The 18,571-nt window shown below is 38.9% G+C and overlaps 1 protein-coding gene and 1 pseudogene across 2 annotated transcripts in view; one reads left to right on the plus strand and one right to left on the minus strand.

Annotated features, from left to right (window-relative positions):
• Window positions 1–6,922, minus strand: part of SPDYA (speedy/RINGO cell cycle regulator family member A) — a 33,741-nt gene extending 26,819 nt beyond the window's left edge. Inside the window, exons 1-3 of one of the 2 annotated variants that reach the window (XM_060026885.1) lie at window positions 4,129–4,146; window positions 2,708–2,960; window positions 621–679 (exon numbers count right to left, since the gene is read on the minus strand). In XM_060026885.1, coding sequence (XP_059882868.1) covers window positions 621–679; window positions 2,708–2,960; window positions 4,129–4,146 — 330 coding nt within the window. Of the gene's footprint in view, window positions 1–620; window positions 680–2,707; window positions 2,961–4,128; window positions 4,147–6,803 lie in introns of those variants that run through there. The other variant, XR_009521472.1, reaches the window with a different exon arrangement.
• Window positions 6,923–14,222: 7,300 nt separating this feature from the next.
• Window positions 14,223–17,578, plus strand: LOC132435477 (phosphatidylinositol 4,5-bisphosphate 3-kinase catalytic subunit alpha isoform-like; annotated as a pseudogene).
• Window positions 17,579–18,571: the final 993 nt, after the last annotated feature.

Here is an 18,571-nt window from a genome sequence, read left to right on the forward strand (position 1 = left end):
TGATGTTCTTTTATGAAACACTGATTCCTAAATAAAGAACATGATAAACTAATTTTACTCTACAAGATTATTGGGATTTGTTTTATCTAAATTATCTACAAAATATTAAAATGTGTAACAGACTGCCTTAGTGGAATGAATCTCAGATATTATTACCTGATAAAAAGTAATAATTCTGATCAAAACATATTAAGCCTAATATAGCCAATATTTTATAACTATAAATGGAGTATAACCTTTAAAAATTTTGAATCATTATAGTGTACACCTATAACTGATATACATCAACTAAATTTCAATTAAAAAAAAACCCAAAACAGAACCAAAAAACCCCCAACCACCCAAACAAAGAACATATTAAGTCTATATTGATTCTTGTTTTAAATCAAACAGATATGGGTTTAAGGTCATTTAATCAATAATATTTCACAATGCCTCAAGTATAGATAGAATGAATCTATGTTGTATGCTAATGGATTCCACTTTGAAGGAGCAATGTAGGCTAGTTCTTTTCCTAACCTTAATTAATAAGATAGAAAATCCTAATAAGCTTCATTAAAGTCCTGATAGCCTAGTAACATAATAATGCTGGTTAATGATTATACTGTTAACAAATTTACCTTGTCTGCAATTTTACAGCAGCAGTCCATCCACAAGAAATCTTGAATTAAGTCGTCATCTACAACAAAAGATAGCTATGACTTGTCTTTTGAAAACAGGTGGTTTCCTTTTGAAGAATTAACTTTTACATAAGACGATGACAAATGATGCTTAGAAATCAAACAAAAATGGCAGGACCAGGGTTGTCCAAGGTGTAGTTTTCAGTTCTTTAGCGTGTTTGCCATTGCAAGCGCTGTACAAAAAGCTACTGCTTTATTCTTTGGCTTCCCATCTGATTTGCCTTAATATATAGCCCAGACTGCAGGAAGAATGATAGAACTGTTTGATTTATTGAATATTTCTATAGCTCTTTTAGAAATATGTCTTGGGTAGCTCTAGATGAGCCTTTGTTGTTTTCCAAAATCAATCTTTAACAGGTGGAAATGGAATCTGATAAAAGATAAGTCTTTAAGACATAATGACTCAATGAATACTCTGTTTTCTAAATATGTTTTACTTTTTTTTTTTTTTAACTACTTTCTCCTTTTAGGTACGGGGTATTTTTAGTTTTGAGTTTTCTCTTCTCCTACTTATCTCTGTCCAATTATCTATTATCCAAATACACATGAAAATATCTATGTAAAGGAGATTCATAATTCATTAGTTATTTATAACTAACATTTAATTTTGGAAAAAACTGAGTATGACAAAAAGATCAACAAACATACTGTTAAAAAATGAATAACATCCAAAAAATAGGTCAGAAACACTCATTTCAATTTTAAAAGGCTAAAATATATAATCCCAAAATATATGGGTAGCTGTCAGAATATAATTTGAGAAAGATCTACTTTTTTCCATTTCCCCCTGCATTTTAAGTTAAATAAGCATAACTTCTTGTTATATCCTAGAAATATCATCAATGTAGTCAAATAAATGGAAAGTTCCAAGTATAAGTACTGCTTTTTTAAGAATAATTAATTTCTGCCTTGTTAATTCCATTTCTATTTCTTAAATTACCTAAAATGGTAAAGCCATGTATTTTCTCCTATTTCTCACATTCAGTTACAAATAATAATAAAGTTTGTGGGTAATAACTTCACTCTACTCTTAATAAAGAGAGAGGGAAACTTTTATTAACAGTATTCTAGATCCTGACAAGGAACATCTTTATAGTTCAACATTTTCTACCTGTATTATTTACATTTTGTCTTCTATTATCTTATTTTGCTTTTCTTTAAATCTTAACCAGCTTGCCCTCCTTTTTTTTTTTTAAAGATTTCTGTCCTCTCAGCAGGGCAAACACTCTTGTCCCCAACTCTCTCCTCCTTTATGCATATGCTTTCCTCTATAAGCAAGGAAGGCTGTTACCTGGATCTACCAGATAGTGATAGCTACTTGATTTGATTCAGTCCCGCAGATACTTACCAGAATCCATCTATCCAACCCTTTATTCCGTCTACCTTACTGCCTTACCTCAAAAAACAAAAACCAATCCTCTTTCTTGGCCAGTAGAAGTACTATAAAGAAGTTTCTTTTTGGCTATGTTTAAGAGGCTTATTAGCAAAGTAGCACTGTTTCATGATCTGAACAAATTCAAACTCAATTTCATTACATGAGCATGATGATAAAGCATAGTTAATTTTTAATAATATTCCCCAGATATAATACTGAAACTGCTCTAGGTTGACTAACCTTGCCAGTTTGCTCAGTTTCAGCACTGAAAGTCCTGGGAAACCCCTCAGGCCCAGTGACACTGGGTCAGTTGGCTCACCTGAGACTTTATGTAGTATTTATACTTTAGGTCAAACAAAACTCATGCTATGACCTTGAACTGCCCAGAATTTACATTTGACACTTGAATTTAAGTAGTCTAAAAGCTAGATGATGAATTTCTACTCTAAAAGTAATCAAAACAAACAAAAATCCAGCATTGAGGGGGAAAAAAAAAAAGGACTAAGGAAAACAAAAGGCAAATTTGGTTGGAGATAGAAAATCTGACATAGAAAATAACAGTATCCTCTTTATTATAAAAATGATAAAATAGATCTTATATTCTAATTTTTAAGTATTCTATAATTACCCCATTACAATATTTTAAACCTACCAAATAATTTAAAGAAAGCAGTCATTTCCTGACGCTGTATAACTAGACAGGGTCCTTTGGGGCGTTTAGACTTGTCGCTATTATGTGCATTTTTTTCAGATGCTGGCCAACTATCTTTAAAAATAGGACGCTTCAGGTTAATGGGTTTTTTAGGCTGATGTGATCTATTTGACTCTGATTTTACATGTACAGTGACAGTAGGTGGTGTCTCACAACATAGCTGATTATGCCTCATTTTGGTTTCCCACAATTCCTGTAAAAATAAAACACACAGTTATTTATCACACTCTTGTTCACTTCTATATAAAAACAACAGATTGGATGACACTATCAGATGCAGTCATAGGAAATGTTACTGAACTTGCTACTAAAATGTTAGTTATGACAATGACTCACATGAGAAACTGCTTTTAGAATTTAGTACCAAGAAAAGCTATGCTTCCTTTGGGTAACTGATATGCCTTCTCTTCCCAAATAATAAGATCCTGCATACTATTTTGCTTTGACTACTAGGGAACTCAAAACCAAATTTTAAATTATAGAAACTATGCTGAGTTTATAATCTATTTGTGGTATTCCTTTTTCCTGATAATTTTTATTCTGCTTGTATTGACAATTTTATCATATTATTATGTCAGTCAAAGTTTTTATACAATAAGGCAAACTACTTCCAGAACTAAATTATTATCAACATCAATTATTATATTAAAAAGCAATCTCACACACAAAAAAGCATATTTTCTAACTGGTTAATTCCTTGATATGTTATAAAACTCACTGATTCAACAAGCATTGATTGTTATTTATTGAAAAGTTAAATACAATTCTAGCAAAGAAATGCATGGTATAAAGTGCATTGAGGGATTCTCATAAATTGGTCACTTTAATATCTTCTTTTTTTACCATCTTTATTGGAGTATAATTCCCTTACAGTGGTGTGTTAGTTTCTGCTTTATAACAAAGTGAATCAGCTATACATATACATATATCCCCATATCTCCTCCCTCTTGCGTCTCCCTCCCACCTTCCCTATCCCACCCCTCTAGGTGGTCACAAAGCACCCAGCTGATTTCCCTGTGCTATGTGGCTGCTTCCCACTAGCTATCTATTTTACATTTGGTAGGGTCACTTTAATTTCTAAAGTTGTGAGTGTATGACTATGCTATTTGAGTGGCCAATTACCAGTGTGAATGAATGTAAACTGTTATAGACTAATAAAAATTGAAACAAAGTTAATCCATCAATATGTAACAATATGCATAATCATTACCATGTTTGGTGGTAATTAGTTCATGTGATTACTAGTTAGCATTACTTTTACGGTCAAAGTACTTATAGGGTAATAGGAAATGTAGTTATGAATAGCCAAAGCAGGAAACTACTCTAAGACCCTAATGAGAACCTCTGAATCCATAACTCACAGTGACCCAGGCAGCCATGCCTCCCTTGATGTTCAAGGAGTCAGGTACAGATTCTCCTTCCTGACCTTCAGCAACTTCCCTGCTGAAGGAAGGAATGGAAAATAAGATTGGATATAGTGGGGCTAGATCAGCACTGTCCAATATAATGTGAGTCACTTTATATTTCTAAAGCCACATTTAAAAAGTACAAATAAGCAAGTGAATTTAATTTTAGGAATGTATTTTATGTAACCTAGTATATCCAAAATACCATTTTAACATGTAATCAATATAAAAACTAATGAGATACTTTACATTCTTTTTTTCATACTAAGTCTTTGAAATCTGGTGTTTACACTTACAGTGTATCTCAATTTTGGATGCTAAATTTCTAACAGTTAAAGTGAAATGTAGTCTTACCAAAACAATGATGTGGTACATAAGGGAAAAATATTTTACACTCCTTCAGTATTTAATTTTAAATTAAATAAAAGTAAAAATTCAATTCTTCAGTTGCAGTAAAAATTCTTCAGTTGCACCAGCCACATTTCAACTGCTCAACAACCACATATTAGACAGTACAGGGCTAGATTATGAAGAACTAGGCAGAGTAAATTATATTAAATTAATTCTATAATCGCTTCTCCTCCCTCTATTTTGCTTCCCTCCTCTCCTCTCATCTTTCTTCCTAGATCCTAAGGTCCAAGCAAATCGAAGGCAATTATGGAGTTGAGGGTGGGGGAGTGCTACAAACTCCATAGAAAAAGGAATGCGTGATTAATTGTGCCTTGAGACTTGTGTTAAGAACGTTTTGCTACTTCCTGCCCGCCTCATCTGGGAGACAGCTGGAGGTCTCATCTGCATCTTTTTTTTTTTTTCCCCCTCAAAGAAAGAGCAACCTTACAAATCTAGATGGAAAAAACTAAATAGTCAGGATTCTCACATTGGGGTGTGGGGGCAGGCTTGGGGGAGTGCGGGACAGATGTGCCAGAATATAGAATGGTTGTGGCATATCTCCCAGGATGTCAGTTTTACTTAACGTTATTTAATATTAAGTAACTTAAAAGCATTGCTTTGTTAAAACAACCTTGGATATATCATGAAATAGAATGCAAATGTTCTATCAATCAAAAAAATAAATATGTTTTACACTATTCTGCTTCATATAAAATTTGAGAAAACAGAAAGAGGAGGAAATTCCTCAAATAGAGATTCACTGAGATTAATAACCAAACACTGGCAGGAGGGTTATGGAGAAGGACCTTAAGGAGAGAAGCTATCAATGCAACATTTTGGTCAAATTCCAACTTGAGGTAACTTCTATTTTTGCTCTTTATTTAGACATACTAAAAGAATGACAACAGTCAAATTATTAGTAGTATTTTTTAAGTTTGGCCGGCCGCACGGCTTGCCGATCCTATTTCCCCCACCAGGGATCCAACACGGGCCCTGGCAGTGAAAGCAACGATTCCTAACCACTGGACCGCAGGAGAATTCCCAAGAATTTTTTTTTTTTTTTTTTTTTTAAGACATTGGATTTTTCAGCACGACAGAAGGCAGAGGGACAGAGCCACCTGAGAATATACGTTAAAATACTGGAGAATAGACCTGGATTAAGACCTGATTCTCACTAGCGATTGGGTCTTAGGCTATTTAACTTCTGGGAGCCTCCATTTTCTCACTTGTGATACTGAGATAATAAAAGCAGCTATTTTTTTTTAGAACCTGGTACATAGTAAGTATTCAATTAAAGTTACTTACTAGGCATTGTTAATAATACATATTTTGTAGGCTTAGTGAGGAAAGGAACTATACGGATAATGCACAGTGCTGAATGCTTAGCAAAATCTCAATACATGGCAGCACTATTATTGTATCTTTTTTACAGGAAGGGTGTCTTCGAAAGAAAGAAGAGTCCCAATGTGACAGAAAACCAAATTTCACCTCAACTAGTACATGTAATTTAAATGTTAAAATTTTATTGGTAACAGAGACCATAGGTATTTTTTTAATGTGCTCATGATAAAGAATAAAATTTGTAGAGACAGGATCTCAATTTTAACATAGCATGGGTTTATCAGTCTTTAAATGTTAAATTACTTCTAAAGTTTTTTTATTTATTTATTTTTTAATAGAAGCTAGTTGGCCTCCAGTCGTACTGGCAATGTAAGAAAGGGACATTAGTAAATTTTGATAAATGGGCCAAGGGAAAAGGCAGGTGGGCGGGCGTGCTGCGGGAAGGCACGAGCTCTTTCCTAAGGGCCTTCCTTCCCGAGGAGGGGAGCGCCCGCTGAGGAGAGGGCACGGCTAGCACTTGGGGACGCACCTCCCCCCAACCCCTTTGTCCCCTCCCCTCCCCCGCCCACTAGTGAGCACGACCAGCTGAGCCAAAGAGCACTGTGCCGGCGAAGCCCGACAAACCCGGCCGAGGGGGGCGCCCCGCCTCCCTCTTTCTACTTCGCCTCCGTCCTCGGCCCCGCGGCCCTGCGCCGGCAGGCGCCGTACGACCGCGACGCCCCTCCTCCCCGCCGGCACCTGAGGCGGGGAACTCACGGGCGGAAGGGGCCAAGACGCCGCCGCTACCTCACACACTGAGGGTGGCGTCGTTGGGGGAGAGAGGGGACGGAGGAACCAGGCACAACCAAAACTGGAGAGTTGCCGGCGAGGCCCGAAGCCAGGGCGCGAGCGGAGAGTACCTGCGGAAAACCGAGGCTAGTGAGCGGGGGCCGGGCCGGCGGGCAGCCTTCCCCAGACGCCCCAGGCCTCAGACGGTTGCTCTGAGGTTACTCCACCGCGGCACGGCGGGCTCGGAGACCTCCCGCCAACCCGGAGCGAGGCCGGCGCGGGCCAATCAGCGCGCAAAGCCTGTCTCCGGGGGGCGGGGCCAGCCCAAGGCACGCGCGCCTCCCCTCCCACCTCGCGCTGCACTCGCAGCCTCAGCCGCCTGCCCACCTTGTCACGTTACCCGGCCTTGCTTTCCCTCCCGGCAAGGTGCTGGTAAAACGCCTCGACACTCCCAGACCGCTTCTTGCCTTCTAATGTAACGCCTTACCCTTGGACACTTACCAAAGTCAGGCTTGGATTAGAGCCATTTATCTTCCCTGCTGCGAGATGGAGAGGCCCTGCCGGGCTGGGACGTCGGGTCTTAATTTACCCCTCCTCCACCGCACCGGGCACACACACTGGCAGGAACGCGGTAAACGGAGACGTCAACAGCAGGAGGACGAAGAATCAGAGGTGAACTTCGCAGCAGCAATTGTAAATTACTGCTACGTTAAAATAACTGTAGAAACAGAGGAAGAGACAACCTAAACCAAAAAAGAAAGGTGTGAGCACCGTGGCTCTTTGTGAGAAGGGGTAATGTTATTCTATCCTGTTAAATCTATTGTTCCAAACTAATTTCTTCTACAGGAACCTTTTCTTTTTGACCTGGTGCCTGGGATGTAAGGTGCTTAATAAATGTTTGTTCAATGAATAAGTAAAAGGATTCTTCATAGCTTTTAAATTTTGTACGTGACATCTTTTACTCTTCGCTTCCCTTCTATCTAATGTATAACCTGCTTTTTTCCCCCTGTTAACGTATCATGGCCTTTTTTCATGTTGCTACAGTCTTTCTGAGTATTCTTAACGACTGCATAATAGTCCAGAGTGGATGGACCAAATGTAAATCATTTTGATATTTGCATTGCTTCTAGATTTTTCAGTTACCACAACTATCACACTTAAAAAGCAATTTGGCCTTGCGTATTTGTGGCACTTCCTAGCAATTAGTTCCTCAGTCAGCAACTCTGAAGAATGAATATTTAGTTCCCTTCTTTCTCGGGCTCTCACACAGCTAGATGATGGCAAAAAATCACCTACATGAAAGAGGACACAATCTGCAAACTCATTTTTCCTTATAAGCATTTTGGATATTTTCCCCATGGCCCTTAAATGGGGGAATGAACCAAGAAGCATAAACTGGTGGTGAAAACCTTAAATACTGATTCTCCTAGGAAAACACTGCTTTGAGCCTCATTCTCTCTTTCCCTGGTGGTTCTCTTTTCCACAAGGTATCAGGGTTTATTGTGATTACTAATTTCCAGCCTTGAGTACACAGAATGTTTACTGAACAATGAATGACTACTACAGGCATACTGCTTTGTTTTATTGTGCTTTGCAGATACTACATTTTTTACAAATTGAAGGTTTCTGGCAATCCTGCGTAGAGCAAGTCTATTAGCGCCACTTTTCCAGCAGCATTTTCTCACTTCATGTCTGTCACATTTGGCTAATTCTTGCAACATTACACACATTTTCATTATTATTATATTTGTTATGGTGATCCATGATCAGTGATCTTTGATGTTACTATTGTCATTATTTTGGGGTACCACAAACGGAGGCCATAAAAGCAAACTTAATGCATCTATAAATGTGTGTTTTGATTGCTCCACTAACTGGCCATTCTCTTGTCTCACTCCCTTTCCTCAGGCCTATTCCCTGAGACACAATGAAATTGAAATCAGGCCAGTTAGTAACCTTACAGTGGCTCCTAAGGGTTCAAGTGAAAGGAAGAGTTGCATGTCTCTCACTTTAAATCAAAAGTTAGGCCTCGGGCTTCCCTGATAGCGCAGTGGTTGAGAGTCCGCCTGCCGATGCAGGGGACACAGGTTCGTGCCCCGGTCCGGGAAGATCCCACATGCCGCAGAGCGGCTGGGCCCGTGAGCCATGGCCGCTGGGCCTGCGCGTCCGGAGCCTGTGCTCCGCAACGGGAGAGACCACAACAGTGAGAGGTCCGCGTACCGCAAAAAAAAAAAAAAAAAAAAAAAAAAAAAGCTAGGCCTCTTTTCCATAAATGGGATTGCATATAAATTTATAAAAAATGAAATATTTGATATGTACAAAAGAATATTAGTAACATATATGCAAGCTTAGCATAAAACAAAACCTCAAGAAGCCACTGCCCACCCAAAAAGCATGAACCTAAGATCCAAGGAATAGAACATTAAACAATACTGTTGAGATTCTGTATGCTCCTCCTCCTCTCCTTACTTCCCAGCAGAGGTGACTTTTGCTTTTCCCATCCCCCCCTCCCCAACTTACAGGATCTTAGTTCCCCCACCAGGGATTGAAAGTGCCGAGTCCTAGTCACTGGACCGCCAGGGAATTAATTCCCCCATTCCATTTTCTTTTTAGATTTACCGTATTCTTAAACACAAATCTTGTTTGAAAATTTAATACTCTTTGTATTCTTCATAGTTTCAAGATTTAGACACACTAATGAATGACAGTAAATCATTTTCATTCCTGTGTAGGATTATTCTGTAAATATACCATAATGAATCAATGCTTCTGTCAAGTCACTTGTGTTATTTTTTGCTATGAATGCTCTGAGTATTCCCATGCACAGACCTGGTTATCAGCTGCTATGCCTCTGTAAAGCCAAATTAGTTATTTATAGCTTGCACAGGCTCTGATGAGCTGGTGTCTGGTCAGTGCCCGTGTATTAAAGTCAAATATTTTGAATACTACAATACTTCTGTTTATATATGTATGCCCCATGGTGCACTCGTGGTTTTTCCATAAATGCTTTAAAGTGAAACTGATGGGTTTTAGAGTATGCACAGTTTCAACTATCCAAGATTATCAATGCTAAATTCATTTCCCAGGTAGTTTTACCAGTTTTAAGTAAGAGTTTCCATTAGTCGACATCTTGCCAATGTCATATTTTCAGTCTTTTTGTGACTAGATTATCTTTTAAGGTGTATTGTAGAGGACAGCTTTATTTTCAGCACCCCTTTTCTAGGAAATGTTCTACTGAACCTCCCAAACCACTTGGGTGTAGAGATAGCAGCTATATTCATGCAATATCATCTCTCTCCTTCCTCACTCACTGGAGTCATAAGGGCCGGCCCTTGATTCAAGCTGGGCAAAATTCCCTTCCTGGAATTTTGCACTATGACCAAGAATGCAGCCTGGCTGACTGCTCTTTTATATGGTAGAGATAAAGTCTTCAGAAGTATTAGGATAGAACAATAGTTAGATAGAAGGACTTTATAAAATTTCTCTCTAGAATAGTTTTCTCCACTGTACCTCACTTTTTTGCTCATTAATGAAAATATCTTTCTTGATTTCTCCCCATTCTTGCTTCTGCCTATGACATAATCCTTATTTGTTAAAATGAGGCAATAGCCTCTCCACTTTCAAGTTTTGATTCCTGGTTTTAAGTGTGCATATTTACTAGGTGACTTCTGAAACACAAAATGTTACACAAAACTATATCACTTTCCTAAAAATATTCGAAGTGGCTCACAACAAAGATGACTTTAAGGTCAATAAAACAGAACCTAAATAAACTATAGCAAAGGGGAGGCAAGAAAGTACCCATAAGGATCTTGGAAAGTTTGATTCTGAACAAGAGGCAACTTCCCCAGTGTGCCTGTCAGCAGCTAGCTGAGAAACGTTCCTTCAACTAACTGAACACTGACTTCTCATACTTACCAATATTTTACCAAATAAGGATTACAGGTTTGACAACAAACTATTTTTGCCATATAGACCCAGATCAATTTTCTCCTGAGACTATTCCAGCATTCTTGTACGAGACAAAAAGCAGTTAGATGAAGATAAATAAAAACTGCAACTATATTATTTTTTGCTAATTTCTCCAAAAGGTCACAGTGTCTAAATAGTGGTAGTAATAGTGATTTTTGAAACTCATTTGCCATTCATTAAACCAACATTTGCATACGTACTATGTGCTAGGCACTACTCTAGAAGCTGGAGACACATCAGCGAACAAAAGAGACAAAAAATCTCTGTCCATACATTCTAGTCAAAATTAGACTGATCTAGACCCAAAGGCTTCTAAGGACCAAATGGAACAACTTTTTGAAGGAACGCCCAACATATTAACGGATCTGTACAGCAAATAATTGATTTTCTTTCAAAAATGAAATAGATCACAATTTGTGTTAACCTGTCAGTGAGGATACCCAAATAGTTTAGGATACTCACTTAATAAAAGATTAGGGTACCCCACGAAAAACAGGCTGTACAGTACAGTAATAGAAAGCTGTTTTTTTGTAAACATATTTATTGAGTATATATGGTGTACTGCTATAAAGTGGTGTTTTCTTTTTTAAATTTATTTATTTAATTTATTTTTGGCTGCGTTTGGTCTTTGTTGCTACTTGTGGGCTTTCTCTAGTTGCGGCGAGCACGGGCTACTCTTCGTTGCGGTGTGCGGGCTTCTCATTACAATGGCTTCTCTTGTTGCGGAGCACGGGCTCTAGGCGCATGGGCTTCAGTAGTTGCAGCTCGCGGGCTCTAGATCATAGGCTCAGTAGTTGTGGCACACGAGATTAGTTGTTCCACAGCATGTGGGATCTTCCCGGACCAGGGCTCAAACCCGTGTCCCCTGCATTGGCAGGCGGATTCTTAACCACTGCGCCACCAGGGAAGCCCTATTAAATAGAAAGCTTTTAACCTAGATTTTTGATATTATCAAATTAATTTCAGTGGTGTTACCAGGCCCCAGCTAGAGATGGGCTACAAAAACCTGGGGCAATTATCCCAGGAGACAGGGATTTGTTTCTAAAACTTAAGGCATATACTGCATAACAGATGTGTAACAGAGAATGGGACCCTCGGCCTCACATAAGTTCTTCTGAGGTATTGAAGTAGGTTATTAATTTTTAATTTGGTAAGTTGAGTAGTTTCCTGAGTTCGACCGGAATACGATTTTTCAAGTGATTCCACCCCTCACGCCTGCATTCTCAGGAATCCTTATTACACTAAGAGAGCTAGAGACAGAGCTCATGTTTACCCCAAGAATGGTGGGGTAGGTGTCAGTCTGTTAGTAATCTGTTGGTAAGTGACAGCATTTTCAGAAACTATGCCAATATCAGTTTTTTAAAAAATATTGTATTCAATTTCTTTTTTTAATTAATTAATTTATTTATTTATGGCTGTGTTGGGTCTTCGTTTCTGTGGGAGGGCTTTCTCTAGTTGCAGCAAGCGGGGGCCACTCCCCATCGCGGTGCGCGGGCCTTTCACTATCGCGGCCTCTCTTGTTGCGGAGCACAGGCTCCAGATGCGCAGGTTCAGCGGTTGTGGCTCACGGGCCCAGCCGCTCCACAGCATGTGGGATCTTCCCAGACCAGGGCTCGAACCCGTGTCCCCTGCATTGGCAGGCAGATTCTCAACCACTACGCCACCAGGGAAGCCCCCAGTATCAGTTTGAGAATCACATATTGGAGGCAGTCGGATAAAAAAAGTTTCATCACCCCGGTTTTGTTTCCTCGGCTCTTTTTTCCTAAGAAATACACTAGGAGATTTAAGACTTAAGTTATTCCAGTTAAACGTATTACATACATTAAGGACTCCTCTGGACTACTTCTTTCCTGTTGTACTGTATTCTGTCTTTGTGACTTTGTCAATAATCATGTTTATACATGATAGACTATAAATTAGTGTGCTAAAAGGCACACTATTGTAATAATAATTATAGTTGGTGTAAAAGTCTTGATAGCTTCACATGTTTAGTTGTGGTGTCATTGCTCTCTCGGGAAGAATTTTGGCCTGTACATCCACTGAATAACTCAGATTTAAGAAGCTGCAAAAATTAAAACACATTTACTTGGTGAGCCCAGGCCAGGCTTGACTGAAAACCTCCAGGGATAGATCTTAGGTTCCCACCTTTTTGCACGCAGTATCAAAGAAATGCTGATTTTCTTTCTGACTTACTTCACTCTGTATGACAGACTCTAGGTCCATCCATGTCACTACAAATAACTCCATTTCATTTCTTTTTATGGCTGAGTAATATTCCAGTGTATATGCATGCTAACACATATATATGGAATCTAAGGGAAAAAAAAGGTCATGAAGAACCTAGGGGCAAGATGGGAATAAAGACACAGACCTACTAGAGAATGGACTTCAGGATATGGGGAGGGTGAAGGGTAAGCTGTGACAAAGTGAGAGAGTCGCATGGACATATATACACTACCAAACGTAAAATAGATGGCTAGTGGGAAGCAGCCGCATAGCACAGGGAGATCAGCTGGGTGCTTTGTGACCACCTAGAGGGGTGGGATAGGGAAGGTGGGAGGGAGGGAGACGCAAGAGGGAAAAGATGGGAACATATGTATATATATAACTGATTCACTTTGTTATAAAGCAGAAACTAACACACCATTGTAAAGCAATTATACTCGAATAAAGATGTTAAAAAAAAAGATTCGAAGGCAAAATACAAATTACCATGAATGCTAAAAGTTTGAGTCAAAATTATTTAAATAAAATCATTTTAGAAAAATTTTAAAAAAAAAATGCCGAATCTGTGAGCTTCAGGCAGTTTGTTCTCACTCCCTTTCACATACATACAACACACACCTCACAACACATTTGTAATCTTCCATTCTATTGATACCCAGAACAATCTGGGTTACAAGTAAGATTTTGTAACCACATTAGCTGGCAAAGATCCCTAAGAGGAAAAAGGATTTACAGCCACTTTTGTAAAAATAAGGTTTAATAAAAACACTGGCAATCTGTACAAGAAAGAAAATAATAAGAAATTAAATAAGTTTATGATTTAATGTCAGCCAATGTAAGAGGTGGTAGCTGAAGGAAGTTTTTACTTTAAAAATCTTCTAGGCGTTGTGGGAAGCAGCCGCATGGCACAGGGATATTGGCTCGGTGCTTTGTGACAGCCTGGAGGGGTGGGATGGGGAGGGTGGGAGGGAGGGAGAGGCAACAGGGAAGACATATGGGAACATATGTTTATGTATGACTGATTCACTTTGTTATAAAGTAGAAACTAACACACCATTGTAAAGCAATTATACCCCAATAAAGATGTTAAAAAAGAAAAAAAAAAAAAAAAATCTTCTAGGCGGCCGCTGAGGTCTCGGGCTGCTGCCGCCGGGCTGCTGGCGAGGCAGGGCTCGGGCCTGGCCGGGCAGCTCCGGAGCGGCGGGGCAGGGGAGCTGGGAGGCGGGGCTGGGACCTCGCCGGGACCCGATGCGGTTAGGTTCTAGGAGCTCCCGGCATTTCTGCCTTGGGACAGCCACGCATCTAATTCTGCAAAGTACTTTTATATGTAAAACTTGTAAAGGATCAGAACAATGCCTCCAAGACCATCATCAGGTGAACTGTGGGGCATCCACTTGATGCCAAGACTCCTAGTAGAATGTTTACTACCAAATGGGATGATAGTAACTTCAGAATGCCTCCGTGAGGCTACACTAGTGACTATAAAACATGAACTATTTAAAGAAGTGACAAAATACCCTCGCCATCAACATCAAGATGAATGTTCTTACCTTTTGTGTTACCCAAGAAGCAGAAAGGGAAGAATTTTTTCATGAAACAAGACGACTTTGTGACCTTACGCTTTTTCAACCCTTTAAAAAAGTAACTGAACCATTAGGCAACCATGAAGAAAAGATCCTCAACCGAGAAACTGGTTTTGCTGTTGGCATGCCAGTGTGTGAATTCGATATGGTTAAAGATCCAGAAGTACAGGACTTCGAAGAAATATTCTCAATGTTTGTAAAGCTGTGGATCTTACGGATCTCAATTCACCTCATGGTAGAGCAATGTATGTCTATCCCCCAAATGTAGAATCTTCACGAGAACTGCCGAAGCGCATACATAATAAATTGGATAAAGGGCAAATAATAGTGGTGATTTGGGTAATAGTTTCTCCAAATGACAAGAAGTATACTCTGAAAATCAAACCATGACTGTGTGCCAGAACAAGTAATTGCTTAAGTGATCAGGAAAAAAATTCAAAGTATGTTGCTATCATCTGAACAACTGAAACTCTGTGTTTTAGAATATCAGGGCAAGTATATTTTAAAAGTGTGTGGGGCTTCCCTGGTGGCGCAGTGGTTGAAAGTCCGCCTGCCGATGCAGGGGACACGGGTTCGTGCCCTGGTCCAGGAGGATCCCACATGCCGCGGAGCGGCTGGGCCCGTGAGCCATGGCCGCTGAGCCTGCACGTCTGGAGCCTGTGCTCCGCAACGGGAGAGACCACAACAGTGAGAGGCCCGCGTACCGCAAAAAAAAAAAAAAAAAAAAAAAAGTGTGTGGATGTGACAAATACTTTCTAGAAAAATATCCTTAGTGTAAGTATATAAGAAGCTGTATAATGCTTGGGAGGATGCCCAGTTTGATGCTGATGGCTAAAGAAAGGCTCTACTCTCAACTGCCAATGGATTTTTACAATGCCATCTTATTCCAGATGCATCTCCACAGCTACACCATATACGAATGGAGAAACATCTACAAAATCCCTTTGGGTTATAAATAGTGCACTCAGAATAAAAATTCTTTGTGCAACCTATGTGAATGTAAATATTCGAGACACTGACAAGATCTATGTTAGAACAGGTATCTACCATGGAGGAGAACGCTTATGTGATAATGTGAACACTCAAAGAGTACCTTGTTCCAATCCCAGGTGGAATGAATGGCTGAATTAAGATATATACATTCCTGATCTTCCTCATGCTGCTCGACTTTCCCTTTCCATTTGTTCTGTTAAAGGCCGAAAGGGTGCTAGGGAGGAACACTGTCCATTGGGCTGGGGAAATATAAACTTGTTTGATTACACAGATACTCTAGTATCTGGAAAAATGGCTTTGAATCTTTCGCCAGTACCTCATGGACTTGAAGATTTGCTGAACTCTATTGGTGTTACTGGATCAAATCCAAATAAAGAAACTCCATGTTTAGAGTTGGAGTTTGACTGGTTCGGCAGTGTGGTGAAGTTTCCAGATATGTCAGTGATTGAAGAGCATGCCAATTGGTCTGTATCCCAAGAAGCAGGATTTAGTTATTCCCATGCAGGACTGAGTAACAGACTAGCTAGAGACAATGAATTGAGAAAATGCTAACAGCTCCAAGCAATTTGTACATGAGATCCTCTATCTGAAATCACTAAGAGATTTTCTGTGGAGCCACAGACACTTGTGTATCTATCCCTGAAATTCTACCCAAATTAACTCTGTCTGTTAAATGGAATTCTAGAGATGAAGTAGCTCAGATGTACTGCTTGGTAAACGATTGGCCTCCAATCAAACCTCAACAGGCTATGGAGCTTCTGGACTGCAATTACCCAGATCCCATGGTTCAAGGTTTTGCTGTTCAATGCTTAGAAAAATATTTAACAGATGACAAACTTTCTCAGTACCTAATTCTGCTAGTACAGGCCCTAAACTATGAACAGTATTTGGATAACCTACTTGTGAGATTTTTACTCAAAAAAGCATTGACTAATCAAAGGATTAGGCACTTTTTCTCTTGGCATTTAAAATCTGAGATGCACCATAAAACAGGTTTCGCCTGCTTTTGGAGTCCTATTGCTGTGCACGTGGGGTGTATTTGAAACACCTGAACAGGCAGGTTGAAGCTATGGGAAGAGCTCATTAACTTAACTGACATTCTCAAACAAGAGAAGAAGGATGAAACACAGAAGGTGCAGATGAAGTTTTTAGTTGAGCAAATGCGGCTACCAGATTTCACGGATGCTCTTCAGGGCTTTCTATTGCCTCTAAACCCTGCTCATCAGCTGGGAAATCTCAGGCTTGAAGAGTGTCGAATTATGTCCTCTGCAAAAAGGCCACTGTGGTTGAATTGGGAGAACCCAGACATCACATCAGAATTACTCTTTCAGAACGAGATTTTTTAAAATGGTGATGATTTATGGCAAGATATGCTAACACTTCAAATTATTTGCATTATGGAAAATATCTGACAAAATCAAGGTTTTGATTTTCAAATGTTACCTTATGGTTGTCAATTGGTGACTGTGTGGGACTTACTGAGGTGGTGAGAAATTCACACTATTATGCAAATGCAGTCTAAAGGAGGCCTGAAAGGTGCCCTGCAGTTCAACAGCCACACACTATATCAGTGGCTCAAAGACAAGAACAAGGGAGAAATATGCAGCCATCAATCTGTTTACATGTTCATGTGCTGGGTATTGTGTTGCTATCTTCATTTTGGGAATTGGAGATGGTCACAATAGTAACATCATGGTTAAAGATGATGAACAACTGTTTCATAAAGATTTTGGACACTTTTTGGATCACAAGAAGAAAAAATTTGGTTATAAACGAGAGCGTGTACCATTTGATTTGACCCAACATTTCTTAATAGTGATTAGTAAAGGAGCCCAAGAATGCACAAAGATAAGAGAATCTGAGAGGTTTCAGGAGATGTGTTACAAGGCTTATCTAGCTATTCGGCAGCATGTCAATCTCTTCATAAATCTTTTCTCAATGATGCTTGGCTCTGGAATGCCAGAACTACAATCTTTTCATGATACTGCATACATTCGAAAGACCCTAGCTTTAGATAAAACTGAGCAAGAGGCTTTGGAATATTTCATAAAACCAATGATGCACACTATGGTGGCTGGACAACAAAAATGGATTGGATCTTCCACACAATTAAGCAGCATACTTTGAACTGAAATGATAACTAAGAAACTGAAAGCTCAGTATCTGGATTCTATACTGCACTGTTAATAACTGTCAACAGGCAAAGACTGCACAGGAAATGCACAATCCATGAACAGCATTAGAATTTACAGCAAGAATAGAAATAAAATACTATATAATTTAAATAATGTAAACGCAAACAGGGTTTGATAGAACTAATTCATTTCAAAATTAAGCTTTAGAATAATGTGCAATTTCATGTTATGCCTTAAGTCCAAAAAGGTAAACTTCATGATTGTTTGTATCTTTTTTTAAAAAACAAAAAATCCCCCAAAATATATAGAAATGATGAAGAAGGAAAAAGAATGATTTTTTTGTCTTGCAAATGTTTCATGTTTTGGAATGTGGACACAACAAAGTCTATTATTGCATTAGGTCCATGTAAACTGGAGTTTGATGTTAAATTACACTAAGATTGGAAAATAATGAAATTTTCTTATTAAAAATTTTTTTTCTAATCAGGGGATTTATTTAGAAATTCTGGCATTCAAAAGTACAGGTAAAACTGAACAAGAGATCAAACTTTCTACACTGTATCTAAATTTCACTTTTGTTGAAACATTATAAAGAGAATAAAGATAATAAAACTTTCATCATATACTTATAGGGAATCAATTTATGTTTTATTGAACTGCTGTTGATTTTGCAAGGTACCCTGTCACTTTAAACTCTCTTTAACCACTTTTTAGCTGTTTAAGGAAATTATAAAACACTGAAATCTACTAGCAAAAAAGGGATAGAGTATTTCTACGTGAGGGCACTGGTATAGTCAGGCTATTAAGTGTTTTCTCAGGCACAGCTTTTATTCAAGGATGGATTTACAGGGAAGAGAAGAGGTGGATTGAGTCAGGGCAGCAAGAGTAAAGTAAGCCTATTTTCCTTCTCTAAACACATTTTTAATGTAAAGATGTGAAAGAAAAAAATTTGTTCTTTTGGTTCAGAAGTTAACAGTTGCCAAGTAGACA

Source organism: Delphinus delphis, chromosome 12 (assembly GCF_949987515.2).
Source record: "Delphinus delphis chromosome 12, mDelDel1.2, whole genome shotgun sequence".
Classification (NCBI taxonomy): domain Eukaryota; kingdom Metazoa; phylum Chordata; class Mammalia; order Artiodactyla; family Delphinidae; genus Delphinus; species Delphinus delphis.